Below are 24,911 nucleotides of genomic sequence, written 5' to 3'. Positions count from 1 at the left end.
AATTTTTTTGTAATATTTTTAGTGGTCTTTTAATATTTTTAGAGGTCTTTTAATATGTTTAGAGGTCTTTAAATATTTTTAGTAATATTTTTAGTGGTCTTTTAATATTTTGGTAATATTTTTAAGTGGTCTACTATTATTTAAGTAATTTTAGTGGTCTTCTATTATTTTTAGTAATTTTGTGGTCTTTTAATATTTTTGGTAACGTTTTAGTGGTCTGTTATTGTTTAAGTATTTTTTTGTGGTCTTTTAATATTTTTAGAAATAGTTTTAGTGGTCTTTTAAAATTTTTGTAATATTTTAAGTCGTCTTTTAATATTTTTAGTAATATTTTAGTGGTCTATTATTATTTAAGTAATTTTTGTGGTCTTTTAATATTTTTAGTAATATTTTCGGGGTCTTTAAATTTTTTATAACATTGTAGTGGTCTTTTAATATTTTTAGTAATAGTTTGTGGTCTTTTAATATTTTAGTAATATTTTTAGTGGTCTTTTAATATTTTTAGTAATATTTTAGGGGTCTTTTACATTTTTAAAGTTATTTTTGTGTTATTTTTATATTTTTAGTAATATTTTAGTGGTCTATTATTATTTAAGTTATTTTTGTGGTCTTTTAATATTTTTAGTAATATTTTTAGTGGTCTTTTAACATTTTAGTAATATTTATTAGTATTTTTTGTAGTCTTTTAATATGTTTAGTAATAATTTTTAGTGTTATTTTAAAATATTTTTAGTAATATTTTAGGGGTCTATTAATATTTTTAGTAACTTTTTGTGGTCTTTTAATATTTTTTTGTAATTTTATTACAGAATTAAATTAAATTAAATTAAATTAAATTAAATTAAATTAAATTAAATTAAATTAAATTAAATTAAATTAAATTAAATTAAATTATCTCCCCACACCAACACGGGGAAAACAAACTACTAAAATAAAAAACACTGAAATAAAATAAAAAACAACAAAATAAAATAAAAACAATTAAAATAAAAACCACCACCAAAAAAAAGAACAAAATAAAAAAAGAATAAAATAAAATAAAACAACAAAATAGAATAAAAACAATAAAAACAATTAAAAATAAAAAACAATAAAATAAACTAAAAATAATAAAATGAAAATCAACAAAATAAAATAAAAAACAACAAAATAAAACAAAACCAATAAAATAAAATAAAAGACAACAAAATAAATAATAAAAAAACAATAAAATTGAAATAAATAGAATAAAAATAAAATTAAAAACAAGAAAACAAAAACAAGAAAAAAAACATGAAAAAAAAATTTTTTTTAATCAAATTGAAATGTTTACAGTAAATTTTTTTGGTCCCTCTTAAATTTGTAAACATCATACTGACCCAAAACTTTTGACTGTACTTCATGGTATAATTACATTTTCCACATTTTCCCCTATCAAATTTCTCAATGCTCTTAAGCATAATAAGCACTAAAGTCCCCAATCAAACAGTCACAAGTGGTTTACTGTCCATCTTATTCGTCTCTTCAGTAAGTGATCTGCCGCTGCATATGTAAAGCGTGTTGCGAGGGCAGGCAGATTCAGGCATGCAGTGAATGAATGAAAAAAGGGGGCTGCATTCCTGGACTGGGGCTTATAGTCGACTGAGTAATGAGAGTGTGTATGTGCTGAGAGTGTGTGTGTGTGTGTGCGAATATAAGGGAGTGCAGCGCAACAACCAACCTCACAGCTAATTAGTTCAACCCTTGACAAAAGGTGGGCCAGTCTGTTAAAAAAGCCCCCGTGGCTCCACAAACTGCACTGGAGGACAGAAAAGAAGAGGGCTAATAGGGAGACCCTCCTCGTGTTCACTCTTTCTGGAGCTTAAAGCGATGTTTTGAGCTCCTCCAGAGCATGTGAGAGCTGGACCAGGAGGACTGCGGGTTAGAGATCATGTCTGGAGCAGATTCTGATGATGACAGAGCCTTTAAGGACCGTGAGTTGGATTTATTTTTTGTTTTATACTTATTTTGGGTCTTGTGATCTTATGCTTCGTGTTCATAAAAAGGCAAAACAGCATCTCGTAAAGGTGTAGACTAAAGAAATTAAACAAATGTTTACTCTGGTTTCAACATTATTTTTAAAGTTATACAAAGTTTAACTTGATATTTTGAGTCTGTTGGATTGAGTTTAGGTGAATTGAAAAGTTTATTAAAAAAACTGAAGGCAGCTATATGTTTTGTTTACAGTGTAATTAGTAACAAAGGAACTGTAGTTATACACTAAAAAGTAAAGTAGTGGATTACATTTCATTCATAAATTTAATTACAATGTACTTGCCTAAAAAATAAAGCAATAATAATAAAAAAAGCATTCGTGTTGCACTTTTCCACTACAATGGGGGAAAAATCTCTAATAAAATAAAATAAAATAAAATACAAAAATAAATAAAATGAACAATAACATAAAATAAAAACAATAACATAAAATAAAAAACAATAAATTAAAATAAAAACAATAACAAAATAAAAAACAAATAAAGTAAAAAACAATAAAATAAAACAATAAAATAAAATAAACTATAAAATGAAATAAAAAAACAATAAAATACAATAAAATAAAAAACAATAAAATAAAAAAAACAATAAAATAGAAAACAATAAAAATAACAATAAAACAAAAACTTAATGACAAAATAAAAAAAAACAATAAAATAAAACAATAAAATAAAAAACAATAAAATACAATAAAATAAAAAAACAATAAAATAAAATAAAACAATAAAATAAAATAAAAAACTATAAAATAAAATAAAAAACAATAAAATACAATAAAATAAAAAACAATAAAATAAAAAAACAATAAAATAGAAAAAAATAAAAAACAATAAAATAAAACAATAAAATAAGAAACAATAAATTACAATAAAATAAAAAAAAACAATAAAATAAAATAAAACAATAAAATAAAATAGAAAATAAACAAAATAAAAATATTAAATAAGACTAAATAGACTGATAAAAATTAAACAAATGTTTACTTACTTTAATATGTTACTCAGGTTTCAAAATTTTTTAAGTTATACAAAGTTTAACTTGATATTTTAGTTTTTATGTTTTGTTTCAAATTGTGTTTAATTAGTAACAAAGTAACTGTAATCCTTCACTAAAAAGTAAAGCATTGTACTTAGGCAATGTACTTGCCTAAAACAATCTATATAAAATTCTGCATGGTCCATATTTTCCTCAAATTGACAATCCTGTTGACATACAGTTGAAGTCAAAATGATTAACCTTCCTGTGAATTTGTTTTCTTTCTCAAATATTTTTCAAATTGTGTTTAACAGAGCAAGGAAATTTTCACAGTAATATTTTTTCTTCTGGACAAAGTCTTATTTGTTTTATTTAGGCTAAAATAATTTTGAAGTCAATATTTTCAGCCCCTCTTAAGCAACATTATTTTCAATTGTCAATAGAACATTTACTTTTACATTTAGTCATTTAGCAGACGCTTTTATCCAAAGAGACTTACAAATGAGGACAAGGAAGCAATTTACACAACTATAAAAGCAACAATGAATAAGTGCTGTAGGCAAGTTTCAGGTATGCAAAGAAAGTGTAAGAAGCAAAATATTAGTAATTTATTTATTTATTTTTTTAATGTAGTTAGTGGAGGGGTCAGAGAGGGAATTGCAGATTAGTAAGGAAAGTGAAGACTAAAAAGTTTTAAGTCGTTTTTTGAAGACAGTGAGTGACTCTGCCGTTCTGATGCAGTTAGGGAGTTCATTCCACCAACTGGGCAGATTTAGCGCGAGAGTTCGGGAAAGTGATTTCTTCCCTCTTTGGGACAGAACCACGAGGCGACGTTTATTCACAGAACACAAGTTTCTGGAGGGCCTATAAATCTGTGGAAGTGAGAGCAGATAAGAAGGGGCGCAGCCAGAAATTGCTTCAGAAGCAAACATCAGAGCTTTGAATTTGATGCGAGCCGCAACTGGCAGCCAGTGCAAACGGATGAGTAGCGGACAAACCATCGTTATACAATAACTTGTCTAATTATCCTAACTTGCCTAATTAACCTAGTTATGCCTTTAAATGTCACTTTAAGCTGAATATAGCATCTTGAAAATTATTTAATAAAATATTATTTTATTATTATTTTATTAATCTTGGCAAAGATAAAACAATCAGTTATTAGAAATGAGATCTTAAAATTTAGATATTTATAAAAAAAACATTTCTGTTAAACAGAAATTCTGGAAAAATATAATAATTGCTAATAATTCAGGAGGGCTATCAAATCTGACTTAAACTGTATAGTCAAAAATGACCCTAAACAATGTTTTTTCATCTTGAAATTTGGCAAAACCTAGACATTCACAGGGTTTCTGATGAATATTGAGGTTGTTTCGTCATGCAAAATAGACTGAAACTAAATATATCTGCTTAATGTTAGAGGTTTAGTTTAGGTGGGTCATTTTTGACGTACAAATGGTGTATATGAAATTATAAGACAAGAGCGTTAAAACAACAGTCTGAGAGACAGCTCAACACTTAAACTGAATCATGGGTGCTGCTCACACACCAGCAGACAAGACCGAGACACCCACGTACTGTGTGTCGAACCGTGCAAACACAGACATGGGCAGATCTCGCAGCAGCTGACTCTCTCAAACAAACAAAAAAGTTGCTGTAAAAGCAAGCCTGTTCTCCCACATACATGCTCGTTTTACAAAAATATACCGTCGGTTCCCCTTCCCAATATTATTGCTGACCTCTTTAGAGGGGTGTGTGTGTTTTGTATGCCATGCCAGAGATGATTAAAGCAAGACTGCACAAACATCGCACTTATAGTGAGGGTGTGAAATGCTGAAAATCGCAGCACAACTCCCTGAAGTGCGACATCTGTCCACCTCACAGAGCTCACACAGGCACCTGTTTGTTTTGCTAGGTGAATGTTTCCATGTGCTGATGCTGCCGGACGGTCAATGTAACTTCAGTGTAAATGGAAAGACAGACATGGAGATAAACAACTCTGTTTTAACAGCAGCGTGTTTAAAGGGCCAGCGTAATTATGTAGGGAATGACTAAGAAAATAAGTTACAATGAGCAAGCGTGAAATTATGAATGGTATTTATATTGGCTTCCCTTCATGATTGTGAAGATAGCAACGATTAAAAAGGGTACTGAAAAGATTGTAACCCTAATAAGCCACTTGTGTATAGAATATTTTGAGGGATGGAAACATAACATTAATGTCTTTCCTGCATTTTCTAGCTTCCTAGAATCCAAAAAGGTCCATATATTAATTAATAATGATATGATAGCGGTTTTAACATTAAAATATGATTAATTTGCCTCCTGTTGCAGTTACGAAATAGTTTAACAACAAACAGGAAATGTTCATGGGCCAGTAGCTACGTTTCCATCCACCTATTATGCTCATTTTGCATATGTGCATAAAAAAAACGAAAAGTTGGTTGATGGAAATGCCAAGGTGCGCATAAATTTTGAACAACCCAGGCTCATTCTAAAAAACGTAGTCCTGCGGACGTTTCTGGAGACCGTTAATTACGTAGCCGGAGGTACGTATGGCTGCATTTCATTTTTGAAGCGGACGCTACGGGGCGGTGTGACGGCATTCCCTTTTGCGCTTGCCGGGTGAACGCTTACCTCCGTGTGGAGGGCTTACCCGCCGCAACCAGTTTGTCTGGTTAGCTTGTTGTGTACGTCGGCAGACTTGAGACGCAGAGAGGAGCTGACCACGAGGATGACGACCGGATTCGTGTCCGGGGAAGAGCAGTTTCAGAAATCAGGTAAGACAAAAACTGAATTAAAAAAAAAGTGAACAAATTCATAACAGGTAGAGAATTTGTTAAAATCCGAAAACGTGGAAAAATCAGACGAGGGCTTTTCTTTTTCTGGAGTAAGCGGGCGGGCGGGTCAATCGTTAAAACAGCTTAAGTTTTACAGAAGGAGGAGGAGGGTGGGTCGGCCGATTGGCCGGTCGCCCAGTCAATCATTCAGCCAGTCGGACGGACGGTCATTCGACAGCAGCCTCCTGTGGGTTTATGCGAGAATGGCGAGAGATGCTCGAGAAGTAAAAAAGCACGCACAGCAGCCTCTCGCGAATTCGCGAAAACAAAAACTGCACAAATACGTGCCTCCCGGACGTATTTTGTGGTCTCCAGAAATGCCCACGGGACTACGTTCTCAGAATGAGCCTGGGTTGATTTTGAAAATGTGCTTAAAAAACTTATTCGCATAACTGAGTTAGATACACTTATGATGCGCATAAACCGCGACGGAAACGCTTTTACCAAACAAATTCCAGCATGTGCATTAAAAAAGGTTATGTGATTGTGTTATAAGAGATCATGTGATGATAAAAATGTGTGCGAATAGACAAACCAGCAGGCTAAATAAAGCATTGTAAAAAATCTGAAATGCTGTGTCAGTCATTCTAAAACGCCGTAACCATTTCAGTATTAGTGTTATTATATTATTAATTACCTCCAGAATCAAGAGTGTCAGTGCTCCGCGTCTCATGCCTTCAATCGCCAGCACGCGTTCACTGAATCTTTTCTTAAATGAAGAAAAGATTCACGTAGCTTCTCTTATCGTTGCAAATTTTTATTCAATTTATCTAATGGAACAAATGTCTACATAATTTTTAAGATAGCTATTATGTCCTTTAAAGGGGACCTATTTTGGAAAAAAACACTATTATAAGGGGTTTTAACAGAGTGGTGTGGCAACAGTGTGTGAATATAACCAGCTTCTAATGGTAAAAATGTATTAATTATTTTTTTTATAACCACACTTGATAAAAACTGTCTGCAGAAACACTTTGATTGACATTCTGCATTTGTACATGTCATCAGAGGGGGAAAACCCCACCCATTAGTGACCATCTCTCCCTCATTAGCATAAACAGCCCTGAGTGAGAAGCAGTCGTCCGCCATTAGAGTTTTCATATATCATAAGACAATGCCAAGTTTTAGGATGAATTAATATGGCACAATTTGGATCAAAGCCTAAAATTTTACTCTACCCCAATTCCCAAAACCTAAATACTGATTATGTATATTGAGATGTGCAGGAAAATTATAATTTTAGTAACATAAAAACTATTTAAAGTTTATTTTGGGTTAACAGTTTGACTTCTTTCTACAAATCCTTTAAAAATATATTCAGAGGGGAAAAAACAAGAAATTAGGAAACAGTGTTTTGCAATCCATGACAAATTATTTCTGAATACATTTAGCCTCTTTAAAAGATCTAATATTTTCTTCATGCTTGAATTTTACTTTGTCTAGCCAATGAACATTTTTTTGTCCAGATTGTGTTTTTGTCCATAAATGAAACCGGGAAGTATTTTATTTCAGTGTAAAAATGCAGAATAATGAAGCATATCCACTATAACATTCACTTGAATTTGCGTGATTATGAGTAACATGTCAGCTGACTTAGATCTGTGTAACAGAGCCATTGATTCATGTAAAACGGTACCTTTCATTTCAAGAGTTTGGCAGTAACACGGTCAGAACTGGGTTTGTTTGATGAACAAGCACAATTTCAATAAACACGGCAGTCAAAAACCTCTTATGTGACTACTCGGACTTGTTATAAACAGAGGCAACTCTTAGCTTATTAGCGATCTGTGAGGTAAAAACTGAATATTAACACAAAAGATATTATTAAAATACACATTATACAAAAGTCATCACAAAGCATTGAAAAAGGTTTAAAAATTGCACTCAAAAATTAATTTTGCTTCTTGTTCAAACAACTTATTTAAAATAAATAAGTTTTGTAAAAACAGTTAATTCAACTTAATGTTTAGATTTGTGTTAAGACAACAACAAGGAATTGAATATGGAACGGAAGCCAGCATTTTTACAGCGTGTTTCTTTGAAATTGAAAACGTAAATTTTCTTACCCTGTCATTTCAAGCCTGTATTTTTATTTATGATTTTTTTCTTTTATATTTGACGAAAGTTTGAACGGGGAGACTGTAAAAAGATTGCCTGAATTGAAGTAATTCCGTATCAGTATTAACCCTTGTGTTATGTTCGGCACCTTTTCATCCACTAGGGGGCACTGTTAAGTCTTAATTTGGCCACAACTTTGTGTTTCAGCAATGGAACTATTTTTTTTTGTGTCAAATCCTATTTTTAGACATATTTTGGGAAAATGTTTTAATTTTGTATTGTTTTATTGCTATGGTTTGCTATTTACTTAAATATACAGTATATTAAATTATTTTACTTTGCCAGACAATGGGTCTTCTTTAGATAACAACATGTATAATATAGACCTAAAATGATAATGAAGTATTGATTTCTGCTGAGACATTTGGCCAATAGGGTCAGAGTATGTCATAAACAATATTCATTCATTTCATTTAATTTCATTAGTTTATGTACTTTTAAAGTACACATAAACACAACAACAGTTAACTACTGCATGTGCAACAAGAAAGAGGGCAAAAATAAATAAATAAATAAATAAATAAATAAATAAATAAATAAATAAATAAATATATATATATATATATATATATATATATATATATATATATATATATATATATATATATATATATATATATATATATATATAAAATAAACACATTAATACAGAACATCAACAAAAATAATAATAATAAAGGAGACCAAGTATTTATCATGACTTAAAAGCAAGAGTAAGAAATGTGAAAGCATGGATCCATTCAGCCTTGAATGTCAGAGACTTCACTAACCAAAAATGTCCTCCACAGTCACCAGATCTCAATCCAAAAGAATTAATATATATAAACAGGAGATTCTTTTCATGTATGCGCAAATCAGCAGCAGCTATGTGATGTCAATATAAACCAAAATCTCTGAAAATAGTTTTTAGCACCTTGTTGAATCCTTTCCTCAATAAATTAAAGCTATATTAAAGGCAAACAGGATATTAGCAAGGTTGACCAAATAAAGTGGCTGACGAGTATGTATTTAAAAGCATAGTTCACCCACAATATTTACTTCTTTTTTTCTCAGCCTAAAGTGGTTCCAAACCTTCATGAGTTTCTTTACTCTGTTGAAGACCAAAGAAGCTAAAAACCTGTAACCATTGACTTCCATAGTAGACCATAAAAATAAATAAATACTATTGGTTACAGGTTTCCAGCATTCAAACAGGTTTGGAACAAGGGTTAGTAAATGATGCAGGATTTTCAGTGAACTAGCCCTTTAATATGATCTTTTCTTGCTTCTAGTGAATGTCGTGGGAATGCTTCACAAGTTCTGGGAGCAGAAACAAGCAGCAGGCGTGATGATGGAGATAGAGAATCTGGTAGTGTATGAGTCCATTCCTTCACCCAGTCCTCCATTCATATGCTACGTCACATTACCAGGTGGCAGCTGCTTCGGCAATTTCAAGGTAAGTGAACTGAATTAAAAGTGCCGTTATACTTTTATTTGTCATATTATATGAGATACATTTACACACTCTTTTTAATTTTTCAGAAGGTAGCTTTTCAGACTTTTTTCTTACATTGAAGTAGGTGTTTAGCTAAAACCACACTGAAATAAATTATTCAAAGATGATTCCTTGAATTTACTAAAATATTTTAAGTTAAGTGGTTGTAAAAAATTTGTAAATCGTAATACCCTCGATCTCGGGGCTCCCTCCCGTAAGAAGGGCGAGAGGGGAGTTCGAGCTCAGGTAGGTCTCAAGAACTCCCCTGCTGTCGTTTGAGAAGTGTAAACTTGGTTGATAATTTGGTTTTGGCTATGTTGTATGTTTTTGGACAGCGGGAGGAAACCCATGACCACACGGTGAGAGCTGAAACTCCGCACAGAAACACTGACCGGCCCAATAGGTGGTTGGACCGGCTGTGTTCTTGCTGTGAGGCAACAGTGCTAGCCACTGGGCCACCGTGTCACCCTATCAGAAAAAGGTGGAGAGTAGGGGGGAAGGGGGGAAACTTCCCACATAGCAAAATTTCTCTGGCCCAGCTCTGGCCCACACAATCAGGTTTTGCTTGGCCCACATGCCGCAGTGAATTACGGTACATGACTGGACCAAATCTGGCTTCCAGACAAGGGCCAAACACAGACCATATCTGGGCCAAATCTCAGCCAAGTTAATAACTCATAACTGGGCCTGAACTGGGCCAGATAGGTTGGTGTGTCACGATTGCATTGAAATTGATAAACCCATGGAGTGATGCGCTTTAGGCACACTATGGGCACGCTTTTTCTCAAAGTGACCTGATGGGTAGAATTTTTTTTCTTTACTCAAAAATGATTTTAGTGTATTTTAAATGTGGGTCAAGACTGGCCAAACTCACATGGCCCACTTATCAAATTTTTAAATCTGGGCCAAATACTACGTTTTTCATCTGGCCCAAATCTTGTGTGCCGCCTTAAAAACGGTGCCACCTCTGCCAAACCCGGGCCATGTTTGGCCCACATGCTGTATGCCAGTGCCGGATGAATGCCTGCTGTGCCAGCTTTTTGCCAAATCTGGGCCAGAATTCTTTGCTACTAGGGTTCAACATGAAAATAAGTGGAGTGAAAAACTCTGGTTATTTATAATGCTTCCGTAATCATCTAATAGAGCAGATTACAGAGCTAATGAGGTGCCAGCCGTGTTGATCATAAGCACGTGATCCTCTCGAAATAAGTTGACAAATAAACAACACAAAGTAAAGCAATAAAGGTATCAAGAACTTTTTCTGAAGTCATCCAGTCTGAAACAGGCTGAAAGTTATGTCATTGTGCACTGATAAGCTTCTTTTAACCACATCATTTTGTAGGGAACGTTTCCTTTGAAGCACAATCAGAGTGTTTGTGTAATCTGGAATAAAGACAACACCCTGAAGAATGCTCAATCAGTAGAGATGCTCATATTTCAGCATTTCTTGATGATGATGAATTGAAAGCCTCTCTGTGTCTGACAGCACTGTTACAGTAAAGCCGAGGCCAGACGTGACGCAGCTCGTGTCGCTCTGATGAACTCCACGTTTAATGAGCTGCCCTGCCGCCGGATCACTCCTGAGTTCATTTCACACAGCGTCAAAGAGGCCGTCAGCACTACCAGCGTGAGTTTCATTGCTAACAACTGACGTTACAAGATGTTAACTAACAACTGATGTACAAGATGTTATAGCACTTTTTATTTGGTGAATGTGTTATTAAAGGGGTTATAACTACCCGCCAGTTATTAAAACAGTCCACGCTTCCAAATACTGCTGTCCATATGGATTTTCTTTATTGAACACCGTGAAAACTAAAAGATAAACAAATAAACAAACCAAATGTTTTACAAAACACAATCAAAAGGACATCAAAATAAACAAATAATATATAAAAGTATTTCAGTTTACCGTGTTGGCCTGATAACCAGCTGTAGAATAAGCAAAAGCACTTAACAGGTGCTTGCATTGAGATCTCACTATCCTCTGGCATATAAACTCTCGCAGGTTAAATCAATCAATGAGAATCTTTTGACTTCCCACTCAAGCCAACCAGAAACAAAGAAATTAGTAACATAAACGAATACACATTCAAATAATGAAATACAAAACAATAAACAAAATTACAAGCTGACCAATCAGCGTCAGCTACAGGGGTGGTTCACATAAAAATGAAAGTTCCTCACCATTTACTCACACTAGAGATTCTAAACTTTTATGAATTTCTTTCCTTTGTTGAACACAAAGGAAGATATACACTACCTGACAAAAGTCTTGTCGCCTATTTAAGTTTTAGGAGCAACACATGATAATTTGACTTCTAGTTGATCACTTGGTATCAGAAGTGGCTTATATGAAAGGAAAAGTTTTTGGAATGATAGTTACGTCATCATTAACCTGTAGGCTGCACTCTGCTCATGGGGCTGCTAGAAAATAAATAAAAAGAGCGGAGCTGTGGCAAAATAATAAATAAAAAGAGGGAAGCTATGGTCAAATAAATAAATAAATGAAAAAAGTGCGACTACTGAGAGTGCAAGCAGCTAGGGACACCAACCCTTGCGGCCAAAAAACGGACCGGCCCACTAGGAATTCTCTCGGTCCTCCCAAAGAGCCAGTCCGGGCCTGCATACATCTCCCAAATTTGATAGGTTGACAAATATAAATTTGTTTTTAATAAAACAAATATAAAAATGCATAAAATAAATACTACTACTACTAATAATAACATTATACACATGCAAATTGTCACGAATAAACTGAAAAAAGTCTCCCGAGATGAGGCATGAAGTCAGTGGTTTTTATATTTATGTAGAAAATAATAATTTCTGTAATATTTTAATCCTTTAATTCTTTTTTATATTTATTGCTGTACATCCTGTGTGTATTAAGAGATGTGTATGCGTTTAATGCGCACAACTAAGCTGCGCACTCTGAGCTGGACTTTAGACCTGCTTTCAGCTAGTCTATTGCACAGTCTATCGTAGTTCGTCAAAATAGCAACGCGCCCAGGGCCGGCGCGTCCATAGAGGCGACCTAGGCGGCCGCCTAGGGCGGCAGTATAGAGAGGGCGGCATCCGCGATACCTCCCTTACCACCTGCGTCCTCAGTTATGTCCACGGCACCTCCCTCACCACCCACGTCCTCAGATATATTCGCGCATAGACGCAAGAATAGAGAGGGCGGCGTCAGCGACACCTCCATCAGCACTCGCGTGTCCTCAGTTATATCCGCGCATAGGGCGGCAGAATAGAGAGCGCGGTGTCCGCGACACCTACCTCCCTCCCTCAGCAACCACGCATTGTCAGTTATATCCGCGCATAGGGCGGCAGAATAGAGGTCCGCAACACCTCACTTCATTTTCATAACCGGTCACTTTCATTTTCACATTGGGGTTGAGGGCAGTGTGATCGTCCTCTGCCTAGAGCAGCAGTTCAGCTTGCTCCGGCCGTGAACGCGCCAACAATGCGCTGTAACACACCTCCTTTATAGACCGGCACACCCATGAGTCCACAAAGTGGTGCAAATGGATTTGCTATTTAAACAACATGGCACAAAATGGGAAATTTGGGGTTGCGCTGGTCTGAAAATAGCAACAAATCGCGCCAAACATGTCTTGCGCCTTATTGCGCTAGGTGTATGATAGGGCCTGTGGGTAAACTGTGGGTAAATTCATAGCAGGTGAACATAACTCAGGTGTGTGTTTACCACCAGTCTATAATGCTGAAGGGTTAACAATATCAAGTGTAGGCCCATTTGTACTGTATTGACAGCTCTACATCTTCTCTGTCTATAGAAAGGGTGTAGCTTGGAAATACAGAAGGCCACCCACAGTAGTTATAGATCCTTGTCCTTGCATGGGTTCCCAAATGCTCCACCTCTTTCCATATAATGAAGAGCCAAGAAACAATTCCAATGATAAATTGGCTTTGATCCAAAATCAAAAAACCTTGTAAAGAAAGAAGTCGTGTCGCCCTCCCTCACCCTAAATCTGAATGTTGCTGCCAGGATTTTCACATTCTATTGGACTGTGTGTGTGTGTGTGTGTGTGTGTGTGTGTGTGTGTGGTCTCCCTTCACCCTCATGTCATTTATCCTCCGCAGTCTTGGCCTTTTCTCCTCCAACAATAAAGACAAGTTGCTCTGACTGAATAACAAAGCAAAGGGGTGTGTAATGAAAGCCAGACCTCCCTCTGTATTTTGTGTCCACCGGGGTTGAGTGATGACGCGTCTGTAAGTCATTGTGTCTCTCTGTTCACAGGGTAACATCGCAGACGCGTCTGACCCCAGTACCAGCATAGGAGCGTACTGCCTCATGTTGGAGCTCAACACTGGGAAAACCATGCTGGAATTTCAGGTTAGGGGAAGAATAATGTAACCCTGATGGAACCAGTCCAGCTGCTTTAGACTGGTTTAGTTTTGATGTAACTGGAAGCTGCTTGACCTTCTTAAACACACACTATGTATACTCATGACATCATTGTTTTCAATGACTCTCATTTTCCTGTGTTTACATGGTTGCTGCTAGAAGGGATGCAGCTGTGGCCAGAATTTAATGAGAATTGTTTATATAGTTTATTAAATTACCTGATAAATGAATTTTTTTAACAACTACTCCAACCCCAACCCTAAACCCAACCATCTCAGTAATGTAAAAGGAGAAATTATACAGATATTATTCATATTAATAATTAAATTACCCATTAAGTTGCATGTTATTAACATCTACTCCTACCCCAACCATCACAGTAGGGTAAAAAGAGTAATTATAGAGATGTTATTCATAATATTTATTAAATTATGAATTTAATAAGTTTCATTCATCACAGTAATGTAAAAAGTGTAATCATAGAGATATTATTCATATTATTTATTAGATAAGTCATTAAATTGTATTTTATTAACATCTACTCCTACATTAACCCAAACCCCACCATCACAGTGATGTAAAGTGTAATTATACAGATATTATTTATATTATTTATTAAATTAATCTTTAAATTGCATTTTATTAAAGTCTACTACAACCCCAACCATCACAGTAATGTAAAAAGTGTAATTATAGAGATATTATTTATTATATTACTTATTAAATTGTATTTTATTAACGTCTACTCCTACATTAACCCAAAACCCAACCATCACAGTTATCTAAAAAGAGTAATTATATAGATATTATTTATAATATTTATTTAATTACGCATTAAATTGTATTTTATTAACGTCTACTCTTACCCCAACCATTTCAGTAATGTAAAGAGTAATTATACAGATATTATTTATAATATTTATTTACTTACGCATTAAATTGTATTTTATTAACGTCTATTCCTACATTAACCCAAAACCCAACCATCACAGTAATGTAAAGTGTAATTATAGAGATATTATTCATATTAAATAAGTCATTAAATTGTATTTTATTAACATCTACTCCTACATTAAACCAAAACCCAACCATCACAGTAATGTAAAGTGTAATTATACAGATATTATTAATATTATTATTAAATTACCCATTAAATTGTATTTTATTAACATCTACTCCTACATTAACCCAAAACCCAACCATCACAGTTATCTAAAAAGAGTAATTATACAGATATTATTTATAATATTTATTTAATTACGCATTAAATTGTATTTTATTAACGTCTATTCCTACATTAACCCAAAACCCAACCATCACAGTAATGTAAAGTGTAATTATAGAGATATTATTCATATTATTTATTAAATTAATCTTTAAATTGCATTTTATTAAAGTCTACTTCAACGCCAACCATCACAGTAATGTAAAAAGTGTAATTATAGAGATATTATTTATTATATTACTTATTAAATTGTATTTTATTAACATCTACTTCTACATAAACCCAAACCCAACAATCACTGTAATGTAAAAAGAGTAATTATATAGATATTATTTATAATATTTATTTAATTATGCATTAAATTGTATTTTATTAACGTCTATTCCTACATTAACCCAAAACCCAACCATCACAGTATTTTAAAGTGTAATCATAGAGATATTATTCATATTATTTATTAAATTACCCAATAAATTGTATTTTATTAACGTCTACCCCTACCCAACCATCATAGTAATATAAATAGAGTAATTATACAGATATTATTTATAATATTTATTAAATTACACATTAAATTGTATTTTATTAATGCATTTATTAACGTTATTTATTTTATTAAAGTTTGTGTTAATTTATATCAACACAAACTTTTTAGGCTTTCAAATCCCGATATTAATTATAATATGATTTATTTTTAAAGGAAATAATGACAGTGTTTCAACTGCTGCACTGGAACGGTACTCTGAAGGCTTTTCGGGACATGAGATGCAGTCGTCAGGTAAGAAGCAGTTCTGAGTGCTTTTAGTGTGCAGGTTGCTACTTAGGCTGTCCATTCTGATCTGAATTAAACGTTAGTTAATGCAGGGCCAGCCGTGTTCAATCATAATCATGTGCTCCTCGAAATTACTTTATAAATAAACTTCACTTTGTTTCATTTAACCCTTGTGTATTGTTCAAATTGACTACCCTTGCATTATGACTGTTTTTGCCCCATTGACTTCCATTTTAATCAAATGGTTTGATTGCAAAGCCATGACAGCATATAATCATGCATTCTTGATAGTTGGTGGTTTTCCCTGTTGGGAAGAGGTAAAAATTGTACATTTTACTGTTGATCATCAAGTGGCAGCATTAAGCCTTTGAATAGGTCAGTGCAAAATTCTGGCTTTTAGTTTTATGGAATAAAACAGCAAATTAAAGTGTGTGTGTGTGTGTGTAACCCTGCTGGTCCTACGCTACCCAACCCGCTCCGACCTGGTATCGAACCGACGACCTTAAAGGGCCATGAAACCCCCTCGTTTCAGCAGGGTGTTTTCACACCTCTACTTTGGAAAAAGTCAGAAAAGTGGGCGTGTCCAGCTCTGTTTAGGGGGGAGTGTGGGAGGAAGAAAAGTGGGTGTAAAAATTATTAAATGGTGGTCTTTAACTCCAGTTTGGCTCTTTCATTCAGGGAATTCATTCATGCCCCTCGCGACAAACGAAATATTTGATTCGAAGAACTGCTCTAAGCGTGTATTTTTCATGCAATGTTTGATAGCGTACGGCGAATGAGAGAAAAAAAACCTCTGCATTTCCCGGAAACTTAGATGCACACGGCAGGTACTGTCAGAAAGCCGCGTGTGTTATTCCGGTCACAAAATGCGGTAAAAACCCTACACAAGGTTAAAGTTTGGTTGTGGTGCTAACATGTTCACACTCGGTGCAATGATTAATTTAGTTCGATACACACAAACTGAATAAACAAAGAGCACTGGTCGCTCACTTACCGAATCTGTAGAGACAGGACAATCACCAGCAACTAGTGCCGCGTCTTTATGAAGAGAAGACTACAAGCGAATCCGGATCTCAGCGTTTGCAGATGAGAACAGCTCTCAGGTAAACAATAATCCTCCTTGGACACGCAAGTTATTGTTGTTGAGCGTCGCGTACACTGTAATCCACATGTGAGTCTAAGCTCTCACAGAGAGAAAATGAAAACAAAACTTAACTGCAGCAAACTATAAAAGCAACACTTCAAGCTTGTTTTGCCAATACAACGTGGCGTCTCTGTCGTGTAAACACTGTGACAGTAATGAATATTAATGAAGTTGCACAATAGAGCGCGCTGATTGGTTTGAACCAAGCCTTACTCATGCATTAATGCATCACACTGTAAGACGTAATGAGACACACTCTGGCACAGACGTCCAGTCTGCACGCTGGAATACACGCTAATATGTCATGACCGTGACGCAGCTTCAAAAATTCGTTTCAAACCGGAAGTATGAATTTGCTTGAAATAACGCAAAAACAACCAATTTACACTTTTTAGTGAAATATAGGTGTCCTAATAGTGTTTTTAGCAGTGTGGGACACATATACGACTGTCAACAGCTCAAAAAATGTGTTTTGGTGTTTCGTGACCCTTTAAGCATGGGAGTCGGTGACTCTATCAAGGAGGCTTTGCCTGCACACCACTTACTAGCTGGTCTCCGTTACACTCACGCCCCCTAAACCTTACTCCCATCCAGGTCACGGCACCACTGTAGCCCCCACCAGTCCTACAACACCCAACCCGCTCTGAGCTGGGATCGAACTGGCGTCCTTCCGCATGGGGGTCGGTTGCCGTAACAAGGAGGCTAAAGGCCTCTAGAGTCTGCTGCTAAAGCACCTTTATAGGTCAGAGGAGTGAGGTTTACCTGCGAAACACTTACTAGCTGGCCTCCGCTACATGTGCGTTACACTTATTAATACAATGACTATGTTTACTATGTTTTGAGAGCTGAGGTGTGAGCTGAGCTATGGTGTGAGGGCTTTGCAATCAAAATATGTTATTATAATGGAAGTCAATGGGGCAAAACATGTATTTTCTCAAAACATGTATCAAAATAAGATTTGCAACCAACAATCATTCTGTTTTAGAAAGCTCTAGACAAATTAAGCCTCAAAATCACCCCAGAGTGGATGAAAGCATCCCCAACAGCACAGAAGGGTTAACTATTGTTTACTTCTTTTCTGTGGCCAAGTGTTTGTTTTGATTTTCCTAATTTAGAAAATATATATAAAAAAACATAACTTATTGGTTGAATCAAGCCTCCTGCTTCATTGAAAGAACTCTCACACATGTTGTAACGGCGTTTCCCAGGAAGTGATCCAGTACTACTCTCAGCAGCGTCTGGACGAGCGCACGCGCAGCCACATGGCACTGGACTGGTTACAGAAGGAGCTTCAGTCACCCGGCCTGCTGTCCCAGGAGCTGCAGCTGGCTGTGAAGGAGCTCGGGGAGGCACGGAGAACCGGCAGGGAGCTCCGCTTCTACAAGGAGAAGAAAGAAATCCTCAGTTTAGCTCTCAGTCATGCTGACGCCGAGGACCTGGAGGAGGAAATGTCCTGGAGAGAAGCAACTGAGTTTGACTGTTTTGAGGAAAGGAGGACCGATACGAATGAAAGCTGTCAGTTTCACTCTCAGGGCAGTGATGGAGAATCGCTGGAGTGAAATTTGTGAGAAGTTATGTATATAATGTACATGCTGCACTTTTTCAAAATAGGCCTGCTTTTGATAAGTATTTCCTATGGTGTGAGTATAACTTTTTAGGACTCTTATTTTGTAATGTGCGCCATGCAGAAGTGCGCTCGTTTTTGCAACTGTTTTAAAAACTTCCGATTCAGTTTGCCTACGGGAGAAATGGCAGAAAATGACCAAACTACTTGCTCTGCAAACAAGTGTGTTCATGACTGTACATAAAAAGTAGAATAACCCATTAAGGAAAACATTTGCAACATGACCCTGCTGAAAAATCCAGCTTAAACCAGCCTAAGCTGGTTGGCTGGTATTAGCTGGTTGACTAGAGGGGTTTTGGCCATTTCCAGGCTGGTTTCCAGCCATTTCCAATCTGGTCTTAGCTGGTCAGGCTGGAAAATGACCAGCCAAATCCAGCTAAAACCAGCTTGACCAGCCTGGTTTAAGCTGGATATAGCTGGTTTTGGCTGGACTCCCAGCTTGGCTAGGCTGGTCAAGCTGGTTATAGCTGGTCATCTCCCAGCCTGACCAGCTAAGACCAGGCTGGAAATGGCTGGAAACCAGCCTGGAAGTGGCCAAAACCCCTCTAAAACCAACCTGGTTGACCAGCTAAAACCAGCCAACCAGCTTAGGCTGGTTTAAGCTGGATTTTTCAGCAGGGGAAGCAGCAGAACGAGACGTTTTTAACATCTAAAAAATTCATAGACGTGAATGAGACCGGAAGTTCCGAGCCAAAAAAATTGCAATGGCTGCGGCCGCTCTTGCACGTGAAGAGTAACCGTACGTTCACACCGAAAGCGGCGAGAGCGTCAAAGTAGCCGGAAGTCATTCATTTTCAAAGAGCCGGCGGTGATAAGCAGCGAGGAGCAGCGCGGCGTGTCTTGTCCGGCGTGGGCGTCGAGGAGAGTTGAAATCGGTTGTAATCATGTCACCTCTATGGTAATGAGCTATGACGCGGTTCGGCGGCAAGCAATCAGAATGAAGACGTCCACCGCTTGATCGGAGTCAAAGAGCTTTGAATGACCAAGAGGCGACCCTCTAGTGTAATTTGGCAAACAGCCACTAGAGGGCGCGGCGGCCATTTTGGAATGAAAACTCCAATAGAACAACAGCATATTATAAGTCTGTAAAATAAACCATTAAAAGTGTTGATGATTGTGATAATAAGTGTTGTATTGTCATCTTCCAGGTTGTATCTCAGCTTTAATGCGCTAATTAAATAAATAAATAAAAAACAAAGCAGCTGCTTGCCATCGCGACATTAATGAGATCCAATGGACGGCCGATCACTTTCACTCCAAAATGGCGGAATCCAGTGCTGTTGCTATGTGCTGCTCTTGCACGTTCTATTGAGTGTCGCCTCTTGGTCATTCTAAGCTCTTTGTTCAGAGAACACTGACCTGTGAACTTTGGTTCTGATCACAGTTGTTCTCAAGGTTTTGATGATTGCGGTCACCGGATTTCCAATTATGTCCAATGTTTTCTTACAGGAACATGCATTAAATAAGTTACTGGCGAGTTACTGATGTTCATTGATGTTATACAAATTTATCTTAAAAAAAGCGGGAATCTCACGCGATGTGACAGTACAAAACAGTACTGCTGCTTCAGGATATTTCAGACATATGGACACAAATTGGATAAATAGAGCAAAGCCACACCACACGCAACTTGATCTTCCATTGTTAAATGAATTTGATGTGCGCAACATTTTCACGCTAGAAACATGTTTTATGCAGGAATGTAACTGACATGCTGCAACGGCTCCTTTAAATACGAGATCAATGTAGCAATTGACGCTCTCGCCGCCGGAGCTGAATGCAGACAGCGTTGTCGCCAGGGTGGCCAGAGCGACCTTGGACACTCTCGCCGCTTTTGGTGTTAACGTACGGTAAGGTTAATAAACCATACCTGCCCACACTCCAGTTTTTCCCGGCAGTCTCCCGTATTTCAGACCCATCTCCCGCCCATCTCCTGTATCGTTCTGTCTCCCGGTAAACTCCTGGAATCCCATATATATGGGGATATATAAAATGTTATATTACATTTTATAATGAAACTAAAAAAAATAATAAAGAAATAATTAATAACAAAATGCCAAGCTGGACCTGCCTTTGCCTTGATTTGCTTACTGAGAACTTCTGAACAGTGGTTTATCTGTTGAGCAACAGTATGTTCAGTAAAAAAAAAAAAAAAAAAAAAAAAAAAAAATGAAGTCCTTCAGGCTTGTTTGAAACCTACAGGTAAGTGAGTTGAAGCAGGGTTGGAACTAACACACCTGTGATTTACAACATAATTTAAACATTATTTTAGGTTAGCTTTTTTGACAATGAAGTCCTGAACAAACAAAATAAAATAGAAATGACAATGTGTATTAAAGGCCTTAACCTCAGCTTTCCTCTAAATTGTTTCTCTCTTCTCAGATAGCATGGCGGACAAAATCAAAGGTTACCATGGGCAAACTTTGGCCCGCGACCCCTAGTTTTGGTTTCTCTGATCTAAGGAATGAAAACTGTAAACTACTAAATAGTTACTAAACAAATAGTCACAGTTAAGCCAAAACGCACCAGTTAATCTCTTATTGAAAAATCCCATTAAAAGTCAACGTTAAACATTTGAAATGTATTACTTGTCTTACCGTAATAACCGTAAAAGTTATTATCTAGTTCGAAATAACTAGCTTATCTAACATACTGTTGAGTCATGAGTGTAACTCAAAATACTGAAAGTTAAATCTACTCATGTGAAAAGAATTTTGAACTCAGCGATAAAGGTAATGAGTTATTTTCAGTAAATACCTTATTACTTTAACTAAAATGGAGTAAGTTCACAGTGCTCTTATAGAATATTTTTTTTTACTCAAATGGGTTGTATCAATCGGTTTCCTCAAGCAATTTGAGTTGCCTTAACTTACCGATTTACAGTACTCGGTTGGTTTGAGTTGTCTTCATTTATTGGGTTTTACTGTGCTCACAGTATTCATTAAGACTAGTTTTTTAACTTAAATGGTTTGTTGCAATCGGTTTCCTCAAATGGTTTGAGTTAGCTTAACTTTTTGCGTTTTACAGTGCAGTCTCTAATGAACAAGTTGAATAGGTATCTAATAAGTATTAACTTCTAGTTTAGGAACTAGTCACGAAGTAGCCTACTAGGCTATATATGTAATTATTTGTGTAGGATGCTAAATGAGTAACTTAAATAATAAGCACTGATATATAATGAATAGTAGCTTATACTACTTAATGTAAATTATGCTAGTGCCTAAAATAAGTTACAGTGGCATGAAAATATATTATATTGGATTAAATGTTAAATGGCAAACAGTCATAGACGTTTGCTTTGTATTCTATTAGTGTGGCGTTAGAGGGCGCTGTCTATACACTCTTGTACTGAAACGCTGGTCCTAATTGAACAGGACAAAGCGCTAACAGCACTGTCGTTTTTCATTAGCCTATACTGAAACCGTGAGTGGCTCATTTTTTATTTCAAACAAAATCACACACCTAATCAGCTTCTGTTGAACGGTAGTTAATTAAAATATGTCCTTTGTAGAAGCAATTGTGAATACATGTTTAATTAATTTGCAATGTTTTGAGTAAACTAGACGGTGATGGTTACTAAAATGTAGAGGGTATTTTGCCTTTTATTTCTCTGTGGTGCAGCTTTTGATCGGCGACAATTAATCGTGGAAGTTTTGATTATAGTATGGTTTAATCAATAAATGGAGATGATGATAATATTTGCATTTGGCTTAGAAACCAGCGACTTTGTTTAGATAATGAGTAATGCAAATAAGGCTTTAAAACCAATCAAAGTTTAAATTAGCCATAAATAAATATTCTATCTATCTATCTATCTATCTATCTATCTATCTATCTATCTATCTATCTATCTATCTATCTATCTATCTATCTATCTGTACATAAATAGTTTTTGTATTCATGTGTTAATTTTCATTAATTTTTCTTTGGCTAAGTCCCTCAATTATCAGGGATCACCACAGCGGAATGAACCGCCAACTATTCCAGCATATGCTTTACCTAGTGAATACCCTTCCAGCTGCGACCCAGTACTGGGAAACACCCATGCAGACTCATCCACTATGGCCAATTCACTTAATCTAATTTACCTATACCGCATGTCTTTGGGCTGTGGGGGAAACCGGAGCACCCCTGGAGGAAAACCCACACGAACATGGGGAGAACATACAAACTCCACACAGAAATGCCATCTGTGCGCATTTGCCAGCGACCTTCTTGCTGTGCTAACCACTGAGCCACCGTGTTAATTTTATGTATTTGTCATATATTATCATGGTCTCATAACACTTGCATGTTTAATCGCCATAATAAACTCCTATTATTAGAAAACTGAACAGAAATCTATTATTAAAATGGAAGTGCAAGTTGCAGTGATGCTAACTGTGCTCTGAATTGGACTATTTTAAGTCTAATTTTGTTTAATTAAGTTCAAATCAAGTAAAAATGACGGAAACGTCTGTGAAATTGAATGAAATGGCCACACAAAACAACAACAACAAAAGGTTTATTACAGTGCCCCAAACTAGGCCGCATAGATGTTGTTTTGCTCAACTTTATTTTATTTTTCCCCCCATAATTACAGCGGTTGCTAGGAGACTATTGAACCTAAACCAAGAAATCTTGAGCTCCAGCGATGATGGGTATGTGTCCTCATAAAGTGCTCTTAGTGGGAATTGATAATGTTATATAAGATGCTAATTTGCCCCTTTCCAATTTTCTCCTACTTGAACTGGGATTTAAGTTTGTTATTTTCTCCCCTTTGTGCCATTGCCAGCTTCGAGATCCCACTATAGCGAAAGAAGGAGAGGGGTTGTTATTATTATTATTATTTTCAATTTAAGATCATCCACAGATCCCACACAATCATAATCTGCAAAAGCCTCATTATTATTCACCCTGAATCATTTTCAGTATGCATGATTTTGCATAAATTAGCTCATTACACAACAAGAAAGCTCCTCCATAATGCACTGCTTTCACACATCCACTCAAGCCAATTTGCAGTTATTTTTTTCCCCTTTTTCTCGCTCTTTGAGGTATGATATATCCAGCCGACCTACAGATGGGAAAAGGAGTGGGATAATGACGTCTCTGGCTGTTTTAGAGAGTACATGGTGCTCTTGGGAGGCTGAGCAATTTTCCCGATTCGGTGATTGTCAGGAACCTGAAGGGCTGAAGCCATCGGTATTGCCGCCTTTCTTTAATTTACGAAGAAAAAAAAAATGTTCACTTTCAAATTGAAAAGCGTGACTTTCCCCTCGCTTTCCCTTCTCAGGACAATGAGATGTAAATTACACAATTCCGCTCTTCGGGCTGATAGGAAATGACAATGAGATCGAGAGCATTAGAGTTATTTCATACAATGGCTGTTTGAAGCTGACCAAAGGGGAAGAAAATCATATTTCCTGGTTCAATATTGAATTAATACCCAGATGGAGCGGGGCACGCACAAATCAAATCCGAAGGCATATTGTGATCGTGCAGATTTTAAATGTTTCTCGAGGCCATTAGCTTTATCAGAACATTATGGAAAAACAAAATTAAAGACATTCAATTTGGGCTCCTTTAGTGTCTGCATTTACTAACCTGAACTATGATTAAACAATACTTGAACAGAATTTATAAATCATAGTTCAACATTTACTAAGTCATAATGTAGGTGGTTATCTGCAGGGCTTTATTCTGCAAAAAACAACAGGCTAGATGTACATTATCCCACTTATTATACTTCTGCTTCTGCTTATAACAAATGGGATAAAGTACATGCAGCCGTATTGGCTCCGTGTTGAAGCGGAGGGCTGTTGTATAAGACTGAAGACTTTATTCTGCAAAATGACAGAAACAAAAGCGGCCTGAATGGAGCAAACACTAACCTACTTATTATTTAGTCACAAGATGTTATATAAAACTGAAAAGCTTTATTTTGCAACAACAACCGCCTGGATTCTTGCACAAAATGTGAAAACTTGACACAAAACATTGTTCTAAACTGCAATGAAATCTTGAATTAAAAATTAAAGCTGACAGAAATGAAAATGACTGAATGAAGCCTACACTAACCTGTGTAGTATACTGTATATTCACGAGATGGCACAAAAACAGTGATGAGACAGACAAGAATATGTGGATGGGAATGTATTTACTGACTGTCAAGATTATTTAAAGTAGCTGGATGAACCTGTTTTATTAGTTTGAGTGGTTGTTTTCTGGCATTATTACATGGCTCTCTGGAATTTTTGATTCTGATTGGTCAATCACAACGTTCCAAGTCATGAAACCCAGGCTCATTATTGATATGTACCCCTATATACATTTCTGGAGATCACAAAATACATCCCAGGAGCTATGTTTTTTTTT

The 24,911-nt window shown here is 36.0% G+C and overlaps 1 protein-coding gene and 1 long non-coding RNA gene across 5 annotated transcripts in view; one reads left to right on the top strand and one right to left on the bottom strand.

The window, feature by feature from the left end:
• The window catches only part of LOC137495656 (uncharacterized), a 31,155-nt gene extending 14,814 nt beyond the window's left edge, over positions 1-16,341 (bottom strand). The window contains exon 1 of the long non-coding RNA XR_011015628.2: positions 16,288-16,341. This is a non-coding gene — a long non-coding RNA (uncharacterized lncRNA). The remainder of the gene's footprint in view (positions 1-16,287) is intronic.
• lix1 (limb and CNS expressed 1) lies at positions 1,700-20,608 on the top strand. Of its 4 annotated transcripts, none has more exons than XR_012405941.1 (7): positions 1,700-1,952; positions 9,221-9,384; positions 10,910-11,050; positions 13,682-13,777; positions 15,715-15,792; positions 18,139-18,811; positions 19,146-20,608. XR_012405941.1 is itself a non-coding variant. In NM_001326396.1 (6 exons), exons 1-6 carry the CDS (start codon positions 1,910-1,912, stop codon positions 18,487-18,489), a joined length of 873 nt encoding a protein of 290 aa, NP_001313325.1. In that variant the 5' UTR covers positions 1,777-1,909; the 3' UTR covers positions 18,490-18,776. The 4 variants fall into 4 exon arrangements, 2 of the variants coding, with proteins under 2 accessions (NP_001313325.1, XP_073806572.1); XR_012405942.1 differs by having other exon boundaries at positions 18,139-18,823; positions 19,157-20,608; NM_001326396.1 differs by lacking the exon at positions 19,146-20,608 and having other exon boundaries at positions 1,777-1,952; positions 18,139-18,776.
• The last annotated feature ends 4,303 nt before the right edge of the window (positions 20,609-24,911 follow it).

Source organism: Danio rerio, chromosome 5 (genome assembly GCF_049306965.1).
Source record: "Danio rerio strain Tuebingen ecotype United States chromosome 5, GRCz12tu, whole genome shotgun sequence".
In the NCBI taxonomy this organism is placed as follows: Eukaryota; Metazoa; Chordata; class Actinopteri; order Cypriniformes; family Danionidae; genus Danio; species Danio rerio.
Note: the sequence above shows the minus strand (reverse complement) of the source record. Positions and strands in the feature narration are given on the sequence as shown.